Genomic DNA, 23160 nt, shown 5'->3' with positions numbered 1-23160 from the left:
GCCATGAGGGCTTCATCAGCTTGACCTCATCCTCCACATTGAAGGCCTTCTTTGGAGAATCAGTTTCAGGGGGCCATACAACAGAAATCTTACTTGTGGGCTTTTTGTTTTCATCCAGTGATTTGCTCAGATCCCTTTCCTGTAGAATTGGAACCTCTATCTTGGGTGAACTGACACTGCTCCTGGCAGTAGAATTTCTGGAATCAATTTTTTTTTCAAGGGATGGGGATTTTGGGGTACTCTTTTCTATGGGAATATCTTGATTCTTAGCACTCCAAAGTTCTTTGTGAGACTTTTGTCCGAATCCTTCATCATAATTTCCTTTGGACTTGAACAGTTGTTTGAAGTGTGGCTTGCAGTACATTCGTCCATGGAGAGAGGCGTAGTTGCCAAGGCTGTAAAGAGAAATTAATGAGATGTCTCAATAGAAACAGAACATTGAAAAATCAGAGTGTACATTTTCATGACTGGTACAGTTTTTTTTATTATACATTGCCCTGCATAAGTAATGGGACAGTGAAGCATTTTAAATCAAACAATTACTATGAGGTTAAAGTATAGATTGTCAGCTTGTATTTGATGGTATTTGTGTACATATTGGTTTCACCATTCAGATATTACAACACTTTTTATGTTGTTTCAGGGTACCCAAGAGTGATGGGACATTTATCAAATGTCCAAATTAAGCACTCATGTTTAGTATTTGGTCGACAATCCTTTGCATGAAATAACTGCTTGAAGTCTGCAATCCAGTGACCCCACCAGATGCTGGGTGTCTTCTCTGGTGATGCTCTGCAAGGCCTGTACTGTAGCCATGCAGCTATTTTTGCCTAAAATCTTATCATTAGGATATGAAATGCATGTTAAATTGGATTTAAATCTGAGGATTGGCTTAGCCAGTCAAGAACTTTACAGACCATATGGTTGTCTCTGACAGATTCACGCCTACCTTCTGGAGAGTGTTCCTGATTAGTGGGATAATTGTGTTGGGTGAGCACTTCATTATGGTGAGCATTGTTCGGTCTGCCTTGGCCTGCCAGCCCGTTTGAGATAGCTGAGGTCACCAGTAATGTTTTTTTTTTCTTTTTAATGATGTTTCAAACTGTTGATTTTGGCAAGCCTAAGGTTTTGGCTATGTTTCAGATTTTTGTTGTTGTTGATTTTTCAGCCTAATAAAGGCTTCCTTGACTTTCATTGACACCGCTTTGGTCCTCATGTTGACAATAGCAGCCAACCAATAGCAGACTCCAAAGGCAAATGCAAAGCCTAGAATCAATACTACACACTGACAGCTCTCCTATGTCTGCACAAATGTTGTGACGGAACACACCTGACTTACCAGAAATACCTGTCAAGCTACTTGTCCCATTACTTTTTGGTACCCTGTAATAGGGGGACTGTGCATAAAAATTGTTATAATTTCTGAATGGTGAAACCAATAATAAAAGCCCAGAATCTCTACTTTTGAACCTCACAGTAATTGCTTGATTTCAAATCCAAGCTTTTGGAGTGTAGAGCCAAAAGAAGAAAAAATGCTTCACTGTCCCATTACTGTATATACATTGTTTTACCTTAGCTTGCCACAGCAGTGCTCACAGCGGAAGCAGCTTTTATGGAAGTTTTGTTTGTCCGCGATCAGAGACTCCATGGGATAAACCCTCTTCCGACACACCGTGCACAGTTCTGACTCTGGAACTCGAATTTTCTGCGGGAGGTAACACAGGAGGTATTAGGGCATATTTGATTGACTTTGAAAGCTATTCTCAAACAATAGAAAGCAATATTAGTTAACAAAATGCATTTTTCTAAAACTCATCCAGAATATGCATATTGTATAGTGAACTAAATTAGATCATTTCTATCACATTGATTTTAGTGACTGCTGGCATTGAAGTTGTGAAGTTTTGTGTGGATGACATCTTTTTTGACATGAATAAAAGTCAATTTGCAGGTTGAACTTTACAGGACGCATCTGGGATTCACACATCCATTCTTGGATCTCTACAGTAATTATATATAGCCATTGATTTTTAAAGAATACAGAATAGAATTATAGAATCTTATAAATGCCCAACATATAAGCTTGTTTTATTTATTGTTTGTAAACAATGTAATTGTAAACAAACATTGTATACAGTAGCTTAAAGATCTCATCTCTGTATATGTATTTGAGTGATGATATGAAATAAAGTGGTGGCGAGAACGCTTTGTTATTGTTTGAATCCCAGATCGCCCCTTTTAAATTACATTGTGGCTTCTTAAGTGATATTTTCATATGATTTGAATCATTCTGCTGTGCATTAGAGATTATAAAACATTAAAGTAAAAAACATCCTCACACTTCCAAGCACTCTAAACATTAGTCCATATGTTTTTATCACTGCATTTTGTACAAAGTGTTCCATACTTGTATCCAATACTTCAACAAAAACAGCCCCCCCATACACAAGCACATCATGAGGCACTCTCTTGCTGTATTTTAATGGGCACTAGACAGACTTTTACGCTTTAGAAATTGTAAAGGTTGTCAGCTAAGAATAAAGAAAAAGAGTACAGAAAATGCAGTGATAGAAATAGAGCAGAAGAAAATATGTTAATGTTGGACTTGAAAGTGCAGTTAATATTGTTCACCTCACAAAAAATATGTTAAACACACCATCACTCTCTATTAGTGTCCTCATGCTGCACAGCTGGGTTTACCAGTCACGACAGTCTCCTGCTGGTGCGTGACAATCTGGGACGTCATCTGTTCTGAGACACTGAAACCCAGGTTCTGGAAGACATTCTCACTGTCGGTCCAGGACTGTTGGAATCTCTTCAGTAAGTCCTCAGCGGAAGCCTCTTGAGGAACCTGCCCCCTGACCACTTCTGCGTAAGAAGGAGGGTTGCAGCGGCTCATGTGGCTCTCAGAGTGCATGGATGTCTCACTCCTTACCCCACTTGTCATGTTGCCAAAGTCATCAACACTGGAGAACTGTTCTGTGATTGACTTTGTTTCGGAGAGCCCCGTTGGTTTGGCTGATTCTGATTCTCTCCTCTCTTGTTTGCTTCTCAAGTCTTTGGCTGCTTGGGAATTGTGGTCACCAATCTCAAAGACGTTCTTAATCTCCTTGATATTGAATGTGGGCATTTCCTCCATCTTCTGTGTTTTTGGGTCTGCCTCTGTATCTTCAGTATCACTTCCCAGTCTCTCTGTAATGATGATGGGCTCTTTTCTTGCATACACCTTTGGCTGTGGGGATTCAAATTTATTCACCAGCTTTGATAGGTCAACACGTGGGAGATTCTCTTTCATTATGTCAATATTTACCCCTTCAACAACCTCCTCTGATTCCGGGCCCAGGCGCTCTGGGATATCAATAGGGTCCTTCCGCATGTACGACTTGCTCACCTCTAATTTTTGAGCCTCTTCAAAGAAGGACTTTTTGTCCTTGACAGTCATCATCGAGTCTACCATCTCTGCCACATCCACAGTCTCTTCCTCCTGTGTCTGTATTTGGATCTCCCTCTCAATAAGTGCTGCAGAATCCTCTTTCTGGACTTCTAGCTCTGCGAAAAACTCAGGAACAGGCATGGGAGGAGGAGGTGTCATGCCCCGAGAGAGCTTGGCAGTGGTGTCCTTCAGCTTTGCTAGCGTGTCTGACCGGCTCAAAGTGGGAGAGGGCGTGGCCCTACTGAAGCGAGACATGGGTGTGTCGGACTTGCGAGGGGGTGGGGTTGGGGTTGCAGCAGGCCTGTATGATGGCGGAGGTGAGGGGGTCACTCTGAGGGGTGAATCTGTTCTCCTTGCTGATTCGATGCTAATGAAGATGGGCGATGGAGTGCGCATACTAATCAGGGGAGAGGGAACTCTGTGATCAATGTTTTTTGCCTCACTTTTGCTCTCATGTGAGATCTTCTTCTCCTCAACCACTTTCTTGTGGGTTTCTACTTTTGATGAGCCTATACTGATTTTAGATATCTTGGCTGTTGTTCCACCAAATACTTTCTTTTCAGATGATGTTTCCGTTTCCAGCTTTTCCATTGCTGCAATGTTTCCTTCTAAGAATATGAGTTTTGCCTGCACTAGATTTCTCACATAGCCAATTATCTCTTTTAGCTTTTTCTTATTGTGCTCAACAGTAACCTCTGTCAACTCTCTTTTCTCTTCTGACCCCATCAGCCAGTCAGGGACTTCACTAATTATTGTCCTCACAGAGTTTGAATCCATTTTACCCCCTTGAAGCTCCTTGATTTGGAATAACAACTTCTGTACTAATAGGCATTTCTGTGAATCTGTGCTTTCTTCTAAAGGTTTCACTGTTTCGGCATTTGCTGTCTTCCCTGTAACCTTCATGGAGATAGCCTTAGACTCACTCTTTGACTTCTCTTGAATTTGCTGCAGTTTGCTTGTTTCTGCTACATGCTGTTGCGAAGACTTGACCTGCTGCTTCTGTGTGTGAACTGCTTCCTGCTTCTGGAAGCTCTGTTGAATTATCTTTTCAGAGACAATCACTTCCTCATGCTTCTGAATATGCTGAGCCTGCATGCTCTGGTGACTATGGGAGACAGCTATGTGGCTCTGGCCTTGAATTACTGGCCCAAGTCCTAGCTTTGTCTCTTTGGGCAAAGGTATCATTTTAATTGCAGGTGGCTGCCTTAATTCACTCTCTTTCTTTGGCATATGCTTTGTCTTTTTCATTTGGACCTCCAGCTTTGTTTGACTAGTAGCTGGAGCTTTCTCAACCTCCACATGTTTCTCCTCTTTTACATTTGTCTCCACTTTGACTTCATTTCTTGTTGTACTACTAGTGGTCATGTGGATGCTCTCTGTCTGTGAGATATTTTCTGTATCCGTCTGGTTAATATGTACTTCAGTCTTCACTGCTTGTTTATTTTTCTGCCCAACTTCACTTTTCTCCTCCTTCTTCTCTGTTGGTAATTTCAAAGTTTTAACCTTGAAACTAGGAGTCACTTTCGGAATTTTGGTTGGGTGAGGCGGAATCTTTCTAGCTTCCTGTGTAAGAGAGACTTTAGTATTCATCGCCTCCTCTGCTTTAGATGTAACAGTGGATTGGCTTTGAAGATGTACATTTTCCTGGACAATGCTCTGTGTGGAGACGATAGACTGTGAACTAGCCTTCATAACACTCTGCTGCTCAGCTACAGAGGATGTTATCACATTAGATCCAGATTGGACTCTAATATTGGCCTCATAGTGAGGGTTAGCAGTGGAGACTGAGACGGGCTGATGCTTTGCACTGGAAACAGCCTGATTCTTTTTGGAGGTAATAGATGAGGCGAGTTGTTTTTCAGATGAGACCGCAGCAGTCTGCTCAGTAGTTTTGTGGATTTTATCTGAGGAAATATTTGCAGATTCAGAGGCTGATTTTTTATTTACCACAGAGATCAAAGGCTTGCTCAAGGGTATATGGGATGGTGCTCTCTTCATGGGAGTCTCTTGTTGTGCTACTTTGCTTTTAATCTTAACTTCCTCAACCTTCTCCTGTGTTACTTCCGAAATGACCTCTGACTTCTCAGTTTTCTGTGTTACAGACAGTGCTTCACTCGCAACCATGGTTAAAGCCTGCATTTGAGTGGGCTGAGGAGTGGTGGGAGTAGTGGGAGTGGTGGGAGTGGTGGGAGTTGTGACACCTTTGTTCATCTCTATCTCTTCTCTCTGCAGGCGGTACCTCTCCTCTGCAAGCATGAGTGGGGTTTTAAATTTCCGGGCATAAGATTTAGGTTTTGCCACTGGGGCAGGTTCAGCAGGTGGGGGTATTTTTATTGAAGGGATGAAAACCTTTTTAGGTGGCCGTGGCAACTCTTCCTGTATTGGTTTTGCGACTGGGATCCCTGAGGTGATTTTAGTCATGGACACTGCTGCAGAATCAGACTGAACCTGTGTGTTTGAGGTCTCCACATGTTTACTCATTTCCTTCTTGACTTCCTGGACTGTTGCTTCCTGTTTATCTTCTGTCTGAATTGTCATTGGTTGAGCAGGTGGAGGAGGTGGTGGTGGTGGTGCTGCTTGCTTTTTCTGCCATTTCGGTTTTACCTGGATGGGTTGCATGGGTGGCTCAGGCTTTGGGACTTTAAACATAGGCCTACCAATACCTTTCCCTGGCTTTCCAGGTGAAGGCTGGAGAGCTGGGTGTGGCATAGAATTAAGCTCTTGCTGTGAGGGTGGTGGAGGAAGAAAATCTTGCCCTGCCATAGAGGGTGGGGGTGGAGGTGGGGGAGGAGGGAAAAATTCAGGCTCTGATCTCAGGCATTCCACAGGGGGTGGAGGTGGCGGGGGTGGAAGGTCACTGTCCTGTCTCATGATCAGAGGGCGGGACGTAGGAGACATTGGGCTCCCTGCCACTGGTGGTGGTGGGGGAGGAAGAGATAGCTCAGACTCAGAGGGTGGAGGCGGAGAAGTAGGAGGAGGGGGGAAGTGAATCTCAGGTTTCCCTTTCTTGATGAAACCTTTCCCCTTTGGTTGAAGGTTTTTGAAATCTGTCTTCAGATTTTTGACACTTTGCTTTTGTGTGACAGTCATATGTTCTGTCACTGTTGTTTGCACCTGTTTGACTGTCTTTGTTTCCTGTGTTTCTTTGGCAACTATGTTTGTCTGTGATGTGTTTTGTGTCTCTTTCATCGTACTCATCTCTGAGACAGCTTTATTCTCAGTTTGCTGGGCAGTCATATTTTTCTTCTTTATTATCATAGGCTTAGGAGGAGGTGGTATTTTTTGTTTCACAGTCTGTTCTTTAACATGTACCTGCTGTGAGGCCTCAGACGTATTGACAGTTTTGACTTGTGTTGTTAGAGAGTGGTCCTCTTGGGTTAAGGTCGTGCTGTTCAGTGATTTCTTGTCTTTGTGCTTTTGTGTGTTGCCCTGTGATTCAGTGCTCTGAGAGAGGTTTTTCACAGCAGGGGCTGGATTGCCTGTAACACTCTCACTCTTAGCCACATCTGAGCTTTCATTGTCTGCTTGCTGCGCGGGTAATGGATTTTTCGCGGGAGCTCTTGCTTTCCTCGGAGGATACATGCGTTTTGGATTTGAATACTGTTTTCTGTGCATCAGACACTTTATGGCACCTTGAACATCTCCCTTTATAACCTCCTCTTTTTCCATCTGGGTTTGCTCTTGCTCTTCATAGAGGGATTTTATGGAGGTCCTCACATCTCCCTCAGTGCTCCCCCTGCGCTGCATCCGTGGGGAGGTGGAGGGCTCAAGTAATAGCTGTATTGTGCCTCTCACATCTCCTTGTTCACTCACTTGGTGCTGATAAAGCTTTTTCTCACTTGAGGCCTCATGCAAACACTGCAGTGCAGTATGAATGTCTCCTTTAACAATTTCCTCTTTTTCTACCTCTTTCACTGCTTGCTTTGCCTCCTCGAGTGATTTCAAGGTGCCTTTGATATCGCCTGGCACTAAGTCTTCAACAATTATCTCAGTCTTAGTGGTGGTTGATTTCTCTAATGACTGAAGTGCCCCTCTGATGTCACCTCTGACAATTTCTGGCTTCTCCATTTCCTTGGCCTGGTTTTGGGCCTCCTCCAGCGACCTTAGAGTAGTGTTTATGTCACCTTTCACCACTTCCTCTTTCTCTATCACCACCCTCTTGTTGATGGTGTGGGTTAGTGAGTCCACTGCTGCCCTCAGATCACCCTTTACAATTTCCTCTTTCTGCAGGTTGCTCAGCATGAGAGCGGGTTCAGTCATGAACACCTTTACGGTGTTGTTAACATCACCAGGGACAATATCATCCTCTGCCACGGTGCGCTCAATCTGCTGTTGATTTCTCCTTAGTGTAATTTTGGTTTCCTCTATGTCACCGCCAATAATGTGCTCTTTCTCAGCCTTTTCTGTGCTCTCATTAGGATCAAACTGGAGCTGTTTGAGGTAATCCAGGGCCCCAGACTCAATACAAGTGGAGTAAAAACTAACATTACCCCTCTCTGTATCTCCCACTCTTATCCTCCTTGAGTCCTCTGACCCTGGGTTGGATAAGAGTCTGTGAAGAGTCTTGCTGATATTTCCCTGAACTATATCCTCCTTATCAAAGCCAGCTCCCTCTTCTTTATTTAGGAGAGAGTAAATAGTCAATCGCACATCTCCCTTCTCATCCTCTTGAATGAGAATACCACGTTTGGAGGAGCCTTCCTCCTTGAGGAGGTTATTTATGGCCTCTTGAATATCCCCCCTAATGATTTCCTCCTTTTCTAAGTTGATGCCCTTCTCTTGGTTGAATAGCTGTTTTACTGTGGTGTTGATGTTGCCTCTCTCTTCCTTGTCTACTATTATCCCTTTCTCTGTGGTTTCCCGTCTATTTAGGAGGTTTACCATGATGTTGTTCAGATCCCCTCTGATGACCTCCTCTTTTTGAATTTCTGGGGCCTCTTGGTTCAAGAGCTTGTATTTGGCCATTCTCACGTCTCCTATCTCATCTGTTTCAATGAGTATCCCTTGGGAGTCAACCATTTTCTGACAATAAAGCTCCTCAAGGGTCTCTTTGATACTCTTGCCCATTATTTCAGTTTTCTCCATACTGCTGTCATTAAAGTCGTGGAAAGGAGTGGTTTCAAAAAGCCATGTCGTTGTCTTAACATCAGCTTGTGGAATCTGCTCTCGGGTGACAACAGTCTCTGTTCCGTCTGTCTCTTTAATGCTGTCAAGAGGCTGCTTTTCAAAGAGCCATACAGATTGCTTGACATCTCCTTTCATCACTTCTTCTTTTGTCACTGTCTCCATTTCATCATATTCGGAGCCTTCACCGTGGATCTTATCGATCTTGTGTGTTTCAAACATCCATGTGGCTGTCCTCACGTCCCCTTTCTGGATCTCGCTCACACTAACAGTTCTAACATGCTTCTGAGACATTTCATCAGTCTCAAAGCGTTGTTTGTTTGTCTTAACGTCACCGCCCTGAATGTCCTCAACTGTTTTAGTCAACACTTTCATGTCCTCAGCAATTTCATCAAGAGGTTGTGTTTCAAACCTCCACCTAGCAGAGCTTACATCACCTTTATGGATGTCCTCCTCAGTGACAGCTTTGATGACATAGACCTCCTCTGTGTCTTTGATGGAATCCAGGGGTTTCGTCTCAAATAGCCACCGGGCTCCTACCACATCACCCCTCATGACTTCCTCCTTGGTTACAGTGGTAACCTCATGGAAATGGCCCTCTTTGTCACGAATGGCATACAGTGGTTGAGATTCAAACATCATAGTGTAGTTTTTCACATCTCCTCTCTCAGTCTCCTCCCTGATGATGCTCTGAAGTTTTGAAATCTCAGTCTCCTCCTCCTGTATTTTATCAAGAGAATAGGTCTCGAAAATAAAGCGTCCTTTGTCAACATTTCCTCCCTGCACATCTATCACAGTGCGAGAGTCCTTGGCCTCCTCTGGATTCTCCCGGATGGCGTCTATCGGTTGATTTTCAAAGAGCCATGTGCAGTTAACCACATTTCCTTTCTGAATCTCCTCTGCCTGAAGGGTTTTCAGCTTCTGCATGGTTTCCTCTGAGGTAGAGGTCATAATGTCAGTGGACCGATTCTCAAATATATATTTCATTCTAGACACATCTCCAGAGTGGATGTCAATCTCAGTGACCCTCCTGAAGGCACCAGTCTCCTCACCTGTGATGTTCTCAAGGTTTTCTGTTTCAAAGAGGAAGCGAGCATGACGCACGTCTTTGCCTTGGACATCTTCCTGTTTCACAGTGCAGGTTTGTAGGATGGTCTCAGAATCAGAATGGTCACGTATGTTATCGAGTGTCTGTGTCTCGAAGAGCCATGTGCAAGTTTTGACATCCCCTTTGTGGACTTCCTGGACTTCAGTCTCACTCTTTACCTCTGCTTTCTCATAGAGAACATCCATTGGTTGTGTTTCGAACAGCCATCTGCAGGTTTTTACGTCGCCTTTCTCAATTTCAATACCCTCCTTTTTCTTGTTTTCTTCTTCTTCAACATTGCTGTAATATTTGATGGCATCAAGAGCTTGTGTCTCAAATAACCACTTGGCTGTCTTGACGTCCCCGGATTCAATCTCCTCTTTTGATATACCTTTTATTATCTGAAATTTATTAACACTTTCATCAAACTCATCGATAGGACGTGTTTCAAACATCCACCTGCAGCTTCTGACATCTCCTTTGACAATCTCTTCACGCCGCACGGTTTTCACCTCATGGTAGTGTCCAGAGCTGTCTTGCATTGCATACATAGGTGTGGATTCAAAAAGAACTTTGTTCGATCTCACAGACCCACTTGTAACACCTTCAACTTGTATTCTCTGTGTCCCCTCACATTTGCTTAAATCCAAGCTTTCAAATTTCTCCTTGTAATTTGTGACATCACCTTTGTCCAGTTCTTGAATGTTTATGGTCCGTGTCATTTCTTTCTTTTCCTCCCTTATGTTTTCAAGAGGTTGACTTTCAAAAACCCACTTTTGATGTCTAACATCCCCCTTCTCCTCCTCCGATGCAACCATCTTTTGAAGTTTACCTACTTCAGCTAGATCCTTCAAGTTCTCCATTGGCACTGTTTCAAACAGATGTTTTGCTGATTGCACGTCACCTCCCATGATCTCCTCTGAAGGCAAAGGTCTGGCGTTGGCATTGTCTTTCAAAGTATCCATCGACTGAGTCTCGAACACCAGACAGTGCTTTCGAACATCAGCTCCTATGATCTCCTCCCTTTGCATCTTGGAGCTTTCCCACTCCTCATCTTTAATGGTGTCCAGGGTCTTTGTCTCAAACAGCCATCTCCCACGGTTCACGCCTCCCTCGTTGTTGTCCTCCATGGAGACACCACAGATCAGCTTCACCAGGGCAGGGTCTTTGTTGATCATGTCCAGAGGTTGGGTCTCAAAGAGCCAGCGTGAGGTCTTCACGTCTCCTTTCGCCGTCTCTTCCCTGCGGATGGTGGTGATCTCCAGCATCTCTCCCGAGTCTCCTCTGATGACACACATGGGCTGGGTTTCAAACATGCGAGTGGTTGTCTTAACTTCTCCTTTAATCTCCTCAAGCTCGGACTTCAGGTTCAGGAAGTGGCTCTCGTCAATGGTTTCTGTGTGGCCAAGAGAATCTAAATGCTGAGTTTCAAACAGATACCTGGCGGTTTTCACATCCCCTCCAGTTATATCCTTAGTGAAGACAACCTCCAAGGCTTGCTCATCCTCCTGGTAGATCTTATTCAGGTAATCCAATGGTTGAGTCTCAAAAAGCCATGTAGCAGTACGAACGTCTCCTCTTGCCAACTCTGCTGATTTCCCTGTCTGTTCAGTGGAATCTGGAGTCTCCACGCCTAGAGCGTCCATTGGCTGCGTCTCAAACATCCATGTTGCATATTTGACGTCTTTTCCAGCAATAATTTCATTCTGGGCAATGTTTCTCACCTCATCCTCATCTGGGGTGTCATCTTTAATGGTATCCAGCGGATTGTTCTCAAACATCCAGCGCATGGACTGTACCTCCCCTTTAAGGATTTCATCCCACTCAAGGTACTCTCGCTCGGGGCTCATACATTTACTAGGGCTTCCTCCTTCAAACATGTAGCATGCTTGCTGGACATCCCCTGTCATCTCCTCCTCACTGCCCAGTTGTGTCCCCTCGATCTCGGTGACCTCGCTTAAGAAGTCACTCTCCAGGTTCTTGCGCACCTCTGGGTGGATGTGCTTGTACAGGCGCTTCAGCTCGTAGAGGTTCCTCTGCTTGGAGTACTGCTCCTTGTTGATGCCGTACCTCTGCTGGCAGGCTTGCTCCGGAGGCTGGGGAGAGCTGCAGGGTTCAGGGACTTCTTGTGGCATTGGCAACAGGTCAGAGGAGGGAGGCGGAGGAGGAAAGTGATCCATGGTCTCATAAGCCATGGATGAGACTGAGGCAGAGGCAGTGGCAGATGAGGAGGCAGTCGCTGTCCTCACAGCTGATGTGGATTCATAACTAATCCCTGTTGAGGCTTTGGATGACTGGTTTACTGGTGCCCATTGAAACTGGTTATAATCCAGATCAATCTAATGTTTTGTTTTTGTTGTTGGAGAGAAGAACAATGATTGTTGCAATGACAATATGTAATCAAATGTTTACATCCATATTGTAGCATCATGAAAAGCATACTGTATTGGCCAGATGTTTCGATTTACAACATGGTTGTGGAATAAAATAATAGGGAAATGTTAAAGAGACGAGTTACAGTATGACTGTAAAGCAGAGAAAAAGGCAGAGGAGGATTTAAGCAAATAAAACACTGTTTGCTGGTACACAGATTATTCTGTGCATTAAATTAAATCTCATCGAATTTACTCACAGCTCTCAAAGTAACTTCTCAAGCTTTGATGCTGCTGTTAGGGCATCATCTACATACAGATGCATAATAATGGCCACAACACCTTCCATGTGGATAAACAGATGCATCATTACCTTAATTTGCTTGCTTGGTGTGGCCTCCTCAATAGTCTTCTCATACTGCTGCTTCAAAGCCTGAGTAGAGACCTTTGGTAAGTCCTCTCCTCCAATGACCCTGACTGAATTAGACACAGGAAACAGTTGTCTCATTTAATCAGTCTCAGTTTGAAGCTAAAAAGCTCAGGGGATTCAAGAGAAGCTACAATTATTTCAGTAAAACCTTGGTTTTCACATTCTGAAACCAAGTAGCAGTGATTACCGTATTTCCAGTTTTTTTTTTACTGTGCTATGCCAAGATTGGATTTGCTGCCATGCACTGAATAGGAAGTCATCAGCAATCCAATTAATGTCCACACCTCATCCCTAATTCAGCCTTAAAGAAAGATCTCTGCAGCGTTTCAATGATCATTAATATACAGGAAACACTCTAGGGTGTGATAAAAAAAACATGACAAATTACAATATGAAAGAAATGAATAGAATAATTTTATACTCAACCTGTTTCATCATAATGGTTTTCATAACTGGAAGCCACATTGTTATGCTGGACTCTTTGATCATGAATCACCTGTAATGACATAAAGGCTAACAGTTATCATCATGGTCACTGTACAGGAACCTCAAAATGATTTCCGTCACGGTCCACTGAAAAGGAACCGAAATTGGAGGGTTAATTCACAATTAACCTTACATTCCCTACCTACGATCGATGCAGAATTTACCTGTCACATTTGTTAGGAAGAAGAATTAATAAAGACAAAAAGAGTAGCTTATGAGTAACAAAGTTATCATTGCATAGTGAAGTTGTTGGTGGAAGCTGAAATATTGCCTCAGCATGTTATTATTTATTGACTAGATGTGGGTGAAATGAGGGAAAACGGCCAACCAGGGTCCTTGACCTACTGTATTTCAGTGTGTTTGTGAGAAATGAGTGGGTAGATAACACAGGATAAGCTGGTCCCTGTATGTACACTACTTTGAATTTACATTAAGAGCTGATCTATACTCAATGACTGGTTCAGAAAATGGTACACTGAGGACTTGATACCAAATAATGCTTAGTAGTTACAGTACTTATGTATCTCAAAGACACCAAAACAGAATTGTTAAGTTATAACATATGATGTAGCTTTTAATATGTAAACAATGGCAGTCATGTAAACATCAGATAAACAGTGTGCTGCAACCATTGAGTTAGCTACCTCCTGATCATGAAGGAAGGTCACTTGCTGAGTGGATGGCATGACCTCCCTGGTGCTGCTCTTCACTACCACCTCTGAGGAGCTGGATACCTCCTGTCAGAGGGAAGACACCCACAGTTCAGCCTCTGTATTATGATTAACACACCTACACACATGTAAGCATGCACACACACACACACACACACACACACACACACGCACACGCACACGCACACGCACACGCACACGCACACGCACACGCACACGCACACACAGTTGTTCTTCCCCCAGACAGCTAATCATATTTAATAGCAGGAGGGTAGCATATTCATGTTTAGAGCAAGCTTAGAAAAATCCATCTGTGACAAAATGTGTATGTTTTCCTGTCAATTACAGAACTATCCCCAGAAAAGCTGCAATGTAAAAACTCCCTTAGACACTATTCAAAGATGGGGGTTGGAGGAGAAATAGAAAGGTATGATGCATTTACGTTTTATTTCAGCAATTTCCCACATTTTCTTTTTTGTTTTTGACACGTTGACATTTTTACATTGCGCTATTTGTAGTAGACTACAATTACACCAGGAAGAAAGTCGTACTGGGCTCCTGAAACCACTTAGATCTGAACAGCATGTTTACTGCTGTACAACCAGCTGTATGACTTGTCTCACCTCACCTTGCCATCCCCATACATTATTTAGTAGCCACACAAGTCTGTGCCCGCTCATTGAATCCAGCCTATTCTTAGCTTGAATGAGAACATAGGAAGAATGCATGACAGGGCAGAATAGACCTTACCTGCTTTTAGTGAGTTCCGGAGAGATCCCTACATATCGTTTATGCTGAGTCATTCTACCACTCTATCCTCTGGAACCTATCTGGCCCCTAACCTCCTATGCAGGAGGATGACTGTGCCATACAAATGAATCAAGTTAAAGGTGTACTCTCAAATCTCTGCTTCTGCCCATATAAGACACTTTGTGTATGTATAGCCAACACACTACGAACTAAACCTTTAATGTTGTAGTCATTTTTGATTATGCTAATGTGAGTTTATTTTCAGATAAAGATGGCTAAATGTACATTATCGTAGCCATGGAAGAAGGGATTAAGGAGTGCACCTTAAACCTTTAAATGTCTGTGGGTTATGGCGTTGCAGTACCTGGACAGACTTCTGTTGGAAGTGGAACTGGGTGACTGTGCTCTGGGAGGAGGAGGAGGATGAGGCAAACTCCTGGCTCTCAAACTGTTTTTTCACACTGGCCAGCCCGCCAGGCAGGGAGCAGGGCTCTGACTCCTCCATGACCTAGTGACAGAATAGACATTCATAAGCTTGTTGTGCTGTACAGTCATCATTACCTTAAGGGGCGATGTTGTATGGGGTCTGACTATGACATTATGGGAATTATGTTACTGTCCACAGAGTGACATTCCATGTTTGTTCATTATTGCCCAAATGACGTGTTTTTGAAGATTGATAGATTGATTTTGATAGTTGAGCCCCAAGTCTGTGTGTGCTCTGTGCCTTTGAGCTGTAAAGGTAAGGTTTACTGTAGAAGTGATGGTTTCCAGTGACGTCCTGTAGGGGGCAGAAGCAGCCCCCCAGGCTGAACGGGAGTATCATCACTGGACTACGGTATCTACCCACCCCCAGACACTGGCAAGCACATGAAAGCCAAGAGTGGGGCCTGATGGAATCTTCAGAAGCAGATTTATTTATGCCTCCATAAATTATTCAAACCAAATTAAGTTTTAAAAACAAACTAGTTCATTCATTCAGTCATTGGTACATTTTAGCGATTGCATTATATGCAGACAACAGCTGTAATGGTACTGATGAAAAAGTTCCCCTGCAGATTCCGTCTGGCACCTAGTCGTGACCCATCGTGGTGTGCAGGGGTCCTGTGACCCTCGCAGTGTCAGCTGTCAGCAGACGCCACATGAGGTATGACACAGGGGGTTAACTGGGGTCACAACAGTGACACTGATACATGATGCGTACAGTTGATGACTACATAACTGCAGTTATGGGTCAGTTATGTAAAGTAGAGTAGAGTATAATACACATTTACTGTATGAGTGTCTATGTATCGTTTATCCCCAATTTCATTTATACCAATATTTATCTGTAGATTTCAGCTATTACTGCGATTGGGTGATTTGGGTCAAGAGGTACTCTTGTCATCTTCCACATAAAAGTATGTCCTATCTCATTTCATTTCATTTTCATCAAATATTAAATGCAGGTTTTTTATCACACAAGGTAAATCTACCACTAGGATTGATGTGCAACATCACAGGGCTTCGAAGCATAAATCCTCATCCTGACTTCATTTCCATTTCATTATAAGAATGACCTCTGCATCGAGAAGCTTTTATGTAACAGACCGGGGAACAGAGGAGATGTTGTTAACCAGCGAGCTGTGAATAATGGTTAAAGGCTCAAAAGGTTCTAGCTCTGATTGCTTCAGTTCACAAATTTAGTTGTATTAATGGCCTTGAAAGAATGCATCCGAAGGCTGAGTTGGCTGCTTTCAAAGAAAGTGTCTGGTATCTCTGTTCTGATAGTGAAGGATGACCAAAGGCATATAAAAAAAATGTTGTGTGTGTGGCCATAGTTTGATTTATATTTCTTTTTTTGCTGGATATATTTCACACATCCAGAGCACCAATTAAACAGGACTGGTAAACTGCCAATTAGTGGAGCATATTTTAGCATTTTCAAATTAATTGTGTGTGTGCATGTGTGAGTGTGCGTGTGCATGTGTGCGTGTGCGTGTGTGTGTGTGTGTGTGTGTGTGTGTGTGTGTGTGTGTGTGTGTGCGTGTGTGTGTGCGTGCATGTGTGCGTGTGCGTGTGTGTGTGTGCGCGCGCGCGCGTGCGCGTGTGCGTGTGTGCGTGCGCGTGCGTGTGCGCGTGCGTGTGCGTGTGCGTGCGTGTGCGTGGGTGTGTTTCTGTCTGTCTCTCCCCGTCTGTCTACGTATCATCAGTGCCTCTCTATGGCATCTCTTTTTACATCCTGGTGGAAGTATCCTCTTACCCCGGCGGAGGAGCTGCTGGCTTCCTTCTTGGACACGGCCGCCTGATACATGGCCATGCGTTCCTTCAGTGACACGGGCTCTTGCTCCTGGTCCTCGCTGGGAGCTCCGTTCCTTTGACTCACCCCTTCCTCAGGATGTCCTGACCTGGGTCCACCCGCGCTGCCTGCAGCTAGAAACACAAACACACACATGGATGAATTTCACCCTCTAGGACTTGTAGTTTGTAGTTTACAGTTCCATGTGTGAAACTACAATTTGTCTTCTGTTGACATTAAAGCATGATTGATGTTAATGTATGATGTTTTAGTGAGTATCTCAAGTGAGGGTTAGGAGTTGAATAGTCACAATGTGCTTTTTTACATTTCTGTTGAACTACTTGCTTTATATATCATTATTTTACAATATTTTTGGCCTTTTAGGATATTTTCCTATACGTACAGTATATGCTATATGTGTTGGTTTTCCATCCTTGAATACAGTAGATCAACAGAGCTACAGTGCATCTATGAATCTGGTTTGTTTTCAGCCGTCTGTTACATTATAATAATATGATCTATTTGTGCATGACAGATAATGGGAACATGGGGTGTGACAGAAAACAGTTGTTCCTACACACTAACTAGAAATTAATTTAAAATGATCTACCTGTGAAGGCCTTGACAACAGTGAAAATCTCCTCTGCTATCCCAAGTTAGCTTTACACCTCTGAATTGTTCGAGACCAAAGTAATTCTATACATATCCAAGTCCTCTATACATACACACAGTACAAATCCTCTATACATAGCCATCGGTCAGTACGGGAATTCATGACGGATGTTGTCATAAAACAGATGAGTCACACTCATCAGTCATACAGGGCTGCTTTAATTTCACCCACACTGGTAAAATAGCAGATCCCTGTGGATAGGTGGCCAATTAGACAAGATCATTGATTTACTTTTGACCCTGCTATGCTACTGTATGAAACAGCACCATTAAACCACTGAGAGAACTCCACCGAGGTTCTCCTAACACCCATATTTGACCCTTAAGCTGTTAACATGTTTATTCTGCCATAGGATCAAAGGAGACTGAAATGGAAATTCTTCTTCTTCTTCGTCCTCTTCTTCTTCTTCTTCTTCTTCTTCTTCTTCTTATTATTATTATTATTACTATTATGTACTTTTACAGTTATCCTCATTTGTTGATTATAGAACATGTTTTGTAAGTGATTCTGTTTAAGTTTCTTCTTACGACTTTGTCAGTATCAATTGTTGATATGATTTTCGTACAGAAGGATTCCACTTTAGGAGTTTGACTACAATTATAGAAACCCACTCAGTGCTTGGTATTGTACATACCGTACATATTGTTGGGAAGAGTCAGTCCTCGTAATGCCTGTCTCAGACAACTTTTAGAATGCCTATGAATACACACACTATTCTCTTTTGACTTCCTATTCCTGTCCAATATATTGGCCATTGTACAACAGAAGGACACTCTAACATTCACCTTGTCCACTGAAACTGGGCCAAAGTATATCTTTGTCTCGTAAACTCATATGATTTGGGCCATGAGCCAACAGCAAAGCAATTGTATGGCATGTGATGAAACCATGTTCCCTTGAACTACCTCTTTTAGCTACTCTGCTATGGCGGGCATGTAAACCAATCGCATTGGAGAGAGAGAGAGAGATGACTGACCAGCACAGCAACGTCCGAAAATAAACAGGTTTTTACTCGCTGGACTCCACCTATAAATACAGGTCAGATATTCTACACCTGAGGTCACGTGTAAAACGAGACCCACTAAATACAGGAATGGAGGGATAATGCCCTTGTTTATCATGTGGATAAGTGTGCACGTCATGGACTAAGGCTGTCAATATGATGTAGCTGTGACAACAGTTCCCGGATATCTTGAGCGACTGAGGTATGGTGAATGCAAAGCTCGCATAGCAGGGCTGTGAGGTAACTCAGGCTCCAAGAGCTTCTGCAAAATAAATCCCTCCTTTTTTTTTGAACCGGCCCTGTCTGCAGTCATGTTTCGAGAAGGAGAGATGGAGAGAGAGAGGGAAAGAGCAAGAGAGAGAGGTCAGATACAAGGACTTCTCATGAGAGTATGGTTTCTCTTGAGGCTTAAAAGCCCTCCCCACTCTCTCTCTAGCATTGGTACTTATCGTTGTTTAATTAGCGATATTAACAGCTTTAAATGATAATGACGTTCTCAAATGGCTCTCTGGGTAAGATGCCATAATCTACCATAATCTACCCATAGCTTAGCCTCTGTTTACATTACGATATTGCCATTAGAACAAGCATTGAGGGGCTTTACCAAGAGCACTCAACATATCATTTTCGCAGTTTGCAGCCACTACAGGGCAGGGATTGGTGGCTTTTTTTCTCTTCCTGACGAGTATTAACTCATAATCTCTTCGACTGGTGGGGCGGCGATGCCTTCAGTCAGCTCCAGCGATAGGAAGAGGGGGCAGGTTGGGGGCGTGAGGAGGGGGGCAGTCAGGAGAAGTCGATGGGGGAGGCCTTGCCTTTGGTATGCACGGCTCAGTGGCTATATTGAGCTGAGCCAGGGCCGCTGATCCACCCCCACCCCCCCACCCCCCAGTCACTGCTGCTACACCGTTGGTTATGTGATCAGAGGTGGGCTGCCACACTACCTCCCAGCTAGCCTCTACGGGGGACCAGAGCAGTGGCTCTGCTCCGAATCAAAGACCAGCGTTCTGTGACTAACAGTGCAACAGGCTGTTCCACAGGCCCAGAGGTGCCTGTCTACACAACATAGCCCCCCCTAGATCAACGCTATCTCCTGAAAGCTACAAGCTGGCCAGGGCTTTTTGGCTGCCAAGGTCTGAAGAGGAGCCAAAAAGAGCAACCGTCCGCACTAATTGAAATGTCAGTTTCAGGGACGAGTTGTTCTAACTGGCGAAGGCAGAAGCAGGCGGTATTATTAAGCTGTCAAATGTATCAAAAGGGATTGTTAAGTTCACCGAATCACCGTGAAGTACTTATTTCTACTGAACATGCTCACAGTTGAAGAGCATTCTAACTGAAAGAGCAAGTCATGTCGGGTTTGGAAAAACAGGTTCTTAAATACCATTTCTTTTCACTGTGATATCATCTCTGAGTTATGCAAGACAAACAACTTTGACTTACTTTAAAAAATTAACAACCACAAAAAACTAAGGTCTATCTCTCTAAGCATCTTGGTGCTGATCCCAGTCACACTGGAATCAATCACCAGACAATGACTTCCCAACTTGACACGCTGATCGGTTGAAACGTGGCTTTCGCGGTTTTGCTAAAAAAAAGCGGCCCCACTTACCTTGTGTCGTCTACGCCTGTATAGCAGTGCGTACTGTATCTCAATCAATAATAGAATCCCACGGGAAAAGAAGGGCCTTTGATTCGTCTGAGAGCCTGCAGGATCCTTTCACCCAGCCTGACTAGAGGGGGGACCAAATCAAATGAAATCCAAAAGGGAGTGAGAGTGGGTGTTGGAGACCAGCTCCAGCAGTGTGCACTTAGCTCTGTGAGGCCCAAGCAGACAGTGACAGCTGATTTTATTTTCGAAGCCCCCCTTCGTAAAAAGACGGAGCTCAGGGAGAGAGGGGGGGGGGTGCCTTTTTTTAGACAAGGTACCCTACATGCCCTTAACCTTAAGTCATAGAGACCTAACAGGGCAGACATATAGTCCAACACAGTAGCTTGGATATCAGACCCTCCTGTTCGCATCCCTCGTTCTCTAAGAGGAAGGGAGGGGGAAAGGGGGAGAGAGGGTCATTAACACTCAACAACATCATATGAGATAGTGATCTCAAATAGAACTCATACAGATCCACAGAGCCCAGACATACTGTATTTGCCTTGTCACAGGATGACGTTGTTTTGTGGCTTCGATGTTGCAACTTAGAATCTCCTGTGGCTCGCTGTCAGGACAGATAGCAGGACCTTTAAATTGCCTGAATTAAAGGGACGGGGAGTGAAAACAAATATGATGGGTAGAAAGAAAGGAGGACTGAAGGAAGGACACCTGAGTCCTAGCAATTGATGTCTGTAGTCAACACCGACCTAGATGGGGCACAGTGACAGATGGGGCACCGTGACACGGACAGATGGACATAAGTCCCTTCTGAGCCCATGTCTGTCGCAACTGAGGCCTGATGTGTCAACGTGTAGCACCACGACACCATTCACTACAGGCTATAAAGAAGTGTGTCTGTGTGTGTGTGTGTGTGTGTGTGTGTGTGTGTGTGTGTGTTTGTGTGTGTGTGTGTGTGTGTGTGTGTGTGTGTGTGTGTGTGTGTGTGTGTGTGTGTGTGTGTGCGTACGTGTGTGGGGGTGTGTGCGTGTGCGTGTGTGTGTGTGTGTGTATCATGCATGTCATTGTGCCTTAAAACTGTCTACAGTACACCCACTTGTGTTCTGGGAAGCCTAGAAACAATCATCAATCATTTCCAGGAACTGTAGCATCCAATAAGAGATGAAGAGAGCACCAGAAAGCACCAATGCATACATTAAATGTAAGGGGATACAGAGACTGCAAATACTGGATGAGATCTCATCAATACCCTCACTGTCAGAGCCTGATACTGCAAAGGTTTTAGAGAGCTTCCCAGCTGATGTCTTTCTCCTTCTGTCTTTCTCTCTCTCTCTCTCTCTCCTCCCTCTTTTATTCCTATTCCTCTCTCTCATTCTCATTCTCTCTCTCATTCTCATGACCTCCCTCCATTTTTTTTCCCAGATCTCTCTTATTCTTTACACCCCTTTTGCCTAATCTGTCCCTCTTTTTTTTTCTCCATTCTCGTCTTTCTCTAGTCTCTCTACGCCATACTGTACCAGCCAGTCAGAGTCCATCACTATCCTGCGGAGGAGAGATAACTGTGCTCAATGCCAGATTGTTATACAGGTGACCGCATCTCCCCCTCCGAGAGTGATAACAAGGACCCCCGTGAGCCACTCACCTCTTGTGACCTCTCGTGTAGCTCCGCTAGCGAACGTTGCCCTTCATCAAAGACTGATTACCATGCGGTCGCCCAAGGCACTGCGTTCAGACCCTGACCTGCCTTGACATGACAACTAGGTATACTCTGGCTCAGTTGCTCTGTTTAAAACACCTGTGGTTATTGTCTACCTCACTCTTCCAAACAGATAGCAATCATTATTGTTCGCCGGCCCTGTGAAGAGGCATGTGGGCTCCCTTGAGTCAAATACTGCAGTACGCCGGCCAAAGTAGAGCCGTGTTATCGGGGCTGTAGAAACTTGTGCTTGCCTGATAATCCCTCTGAAATTGCACATGGATTTCCTGTTCTGGTGGGTGTAAACAAACTGGAATATCTGATATCACACAGACAACATCCACTCCTAGCACTCTATTGCTGAGGCTTACTGTGGCCATAGGTTCCACAAAATACTGGACACTTAGCTGAAAACGCTTGATAGTGCTGTTATGCACGTTCCGCTCTTGCCCAACGTTCTACGGTGAAGTCGTTCATTCCCTGAGCTTTCGCCTCCTCGTGTAATGTGAAAGGCTATCTGACCGTAGCAATTCCGATATCGTGTAGGCAGCTTAAGAGAAGCATACCAGATAAGCTATTGATCAATATGGGTCGATGTGACTTGGTTGGTTTTCCGATTCAGTCTAAAAGGATAAATATGTGAAAAACCGAAAGAGAACACCTCACCTGTTACTGGGCAAAAAGAAAAGCTCTTCAGCTGAGACTACCACATACAAAAAGCTCTTCAACTGAGACTACCACATACAAAAAGCTCTTCAACTGAGACTGCCACATACAAAAAGCTCTTCAACTGAGACTACCACATACAAAAAGCTCTTCAACTGAGAATACCACATACAAAAAGCAATTCAACTGAGAATACCACATACAAAAAGCAATTCAACTGAGAATACCACATACAAAAAGCTCTTTAACTGAGACTGCCACATACAAAAAGCAATTCAACTGAGACTACCACATACAAAAAGCTCTTCAACTGAGACTACCACATACAAAGAGCAATTCAACTGTGAATATCTGATACAAGAATAATCTGTTGGTGTTGATCTAGTAGTGTGTGGGCTAAATAAACCAAGACTTGGAATCGCAGAAGCATTTCCAGTATGTGGACATGTGAGGGAGATGGTAAAGTGACGTTAGTCTCTGTTTTAAAGCACAGCAAGCTTTTTTCAACACGGTAGCACCCTCCAGCCCCCCCCCCCCCCAGCCCCCCACTCCCCACCCCCGTCACTCACTCTGTGCTGTAAATCACATGATGCTGTCCCTGACATGACACTGTCAACCTGTCAGCTTACACAAAAGTCATCAGTTACACACAACACCAGCCCATGGAGGACTAGACGACTGTCTCCCAGCTTTGATTTAGGGCTGGAGAGCCGTCTCACTTGTTGATTGATTACACCTGTGTTGACTGTTGAGTGTGTGTATGTGTGAACTCTAGTCTATATGTAGCCTACATGTCTGTTATCATGTGGAGGTGCACAGGCAATGTTGAAAGAATATATTCTGTGACATAGGGAACGAAAAAAGAATATACATTTGCTGTAAAGA

The 23160-nt window shown here is 43.9% G+C and overlaps 1 protein-coding gene across 1 annotated transcript in view; it reads right to left on the bottom strand.

Annotated features, from left to right (window-relative positions):
• Positions 1 to 317: 317 nt before the first annotated feature.
• Positions 318 to 23160, bottom strand: part of xirp2a (xin actin binding repeat containing 2a) — a 35552-nt gene continuing 12709 nt past the window's right edge. Inside the window, exons 3-10 of the mRNA XM_083685062.1 lie at positions 16596 to 16765; positions 14718 to 14861; positions 13577 to 13669; positions 12873 to 12942; positions 12390 to 12493; positions 2701 to 11983; positions 1572 to 1705; positions 318 to 395 (exon numbers count right to left, since the gene is read on the bottom strand). Coding sequence (XP_083541188.1) covers positions 1611 to 1705; positions 2701 to 11983; positions 12390 to 12493; positions 12873 to 12942; positions 13577 to 13669; positions 14718 to 14861; positions 16596 to 16765 — 9959 coding nt within the window. The 3' untranslated portion in view covers positions 318 to 395; positions 1572 to 1610. The remainder of the gene's footprint in view (positions 396 to 1571; positions 1706 to 2700; positions 11984 to 12389; positions 12494 to 12872; positions 12943 to 13576; positions 13670 to 14717; positions 14862 to 16595; positions 16766 to 23160) is intronic.

Source organism: Argentina silus (genome assembly GCF_951799395.1).
Source record: "Argentina silus genome assembly, chromosome: 14".
Taxonomy (NCBI): Eukaryota; Metazoa; Chordata; class Actinopteri; order Argentiniformes; family Argentinidae; genus Argentina; species Argentina silus.
The sequence above is the reverse complement of the archived record's forward strand: the minus strand, read 5'-3'. Positions and strand labels throughout refer to the sequence as shown.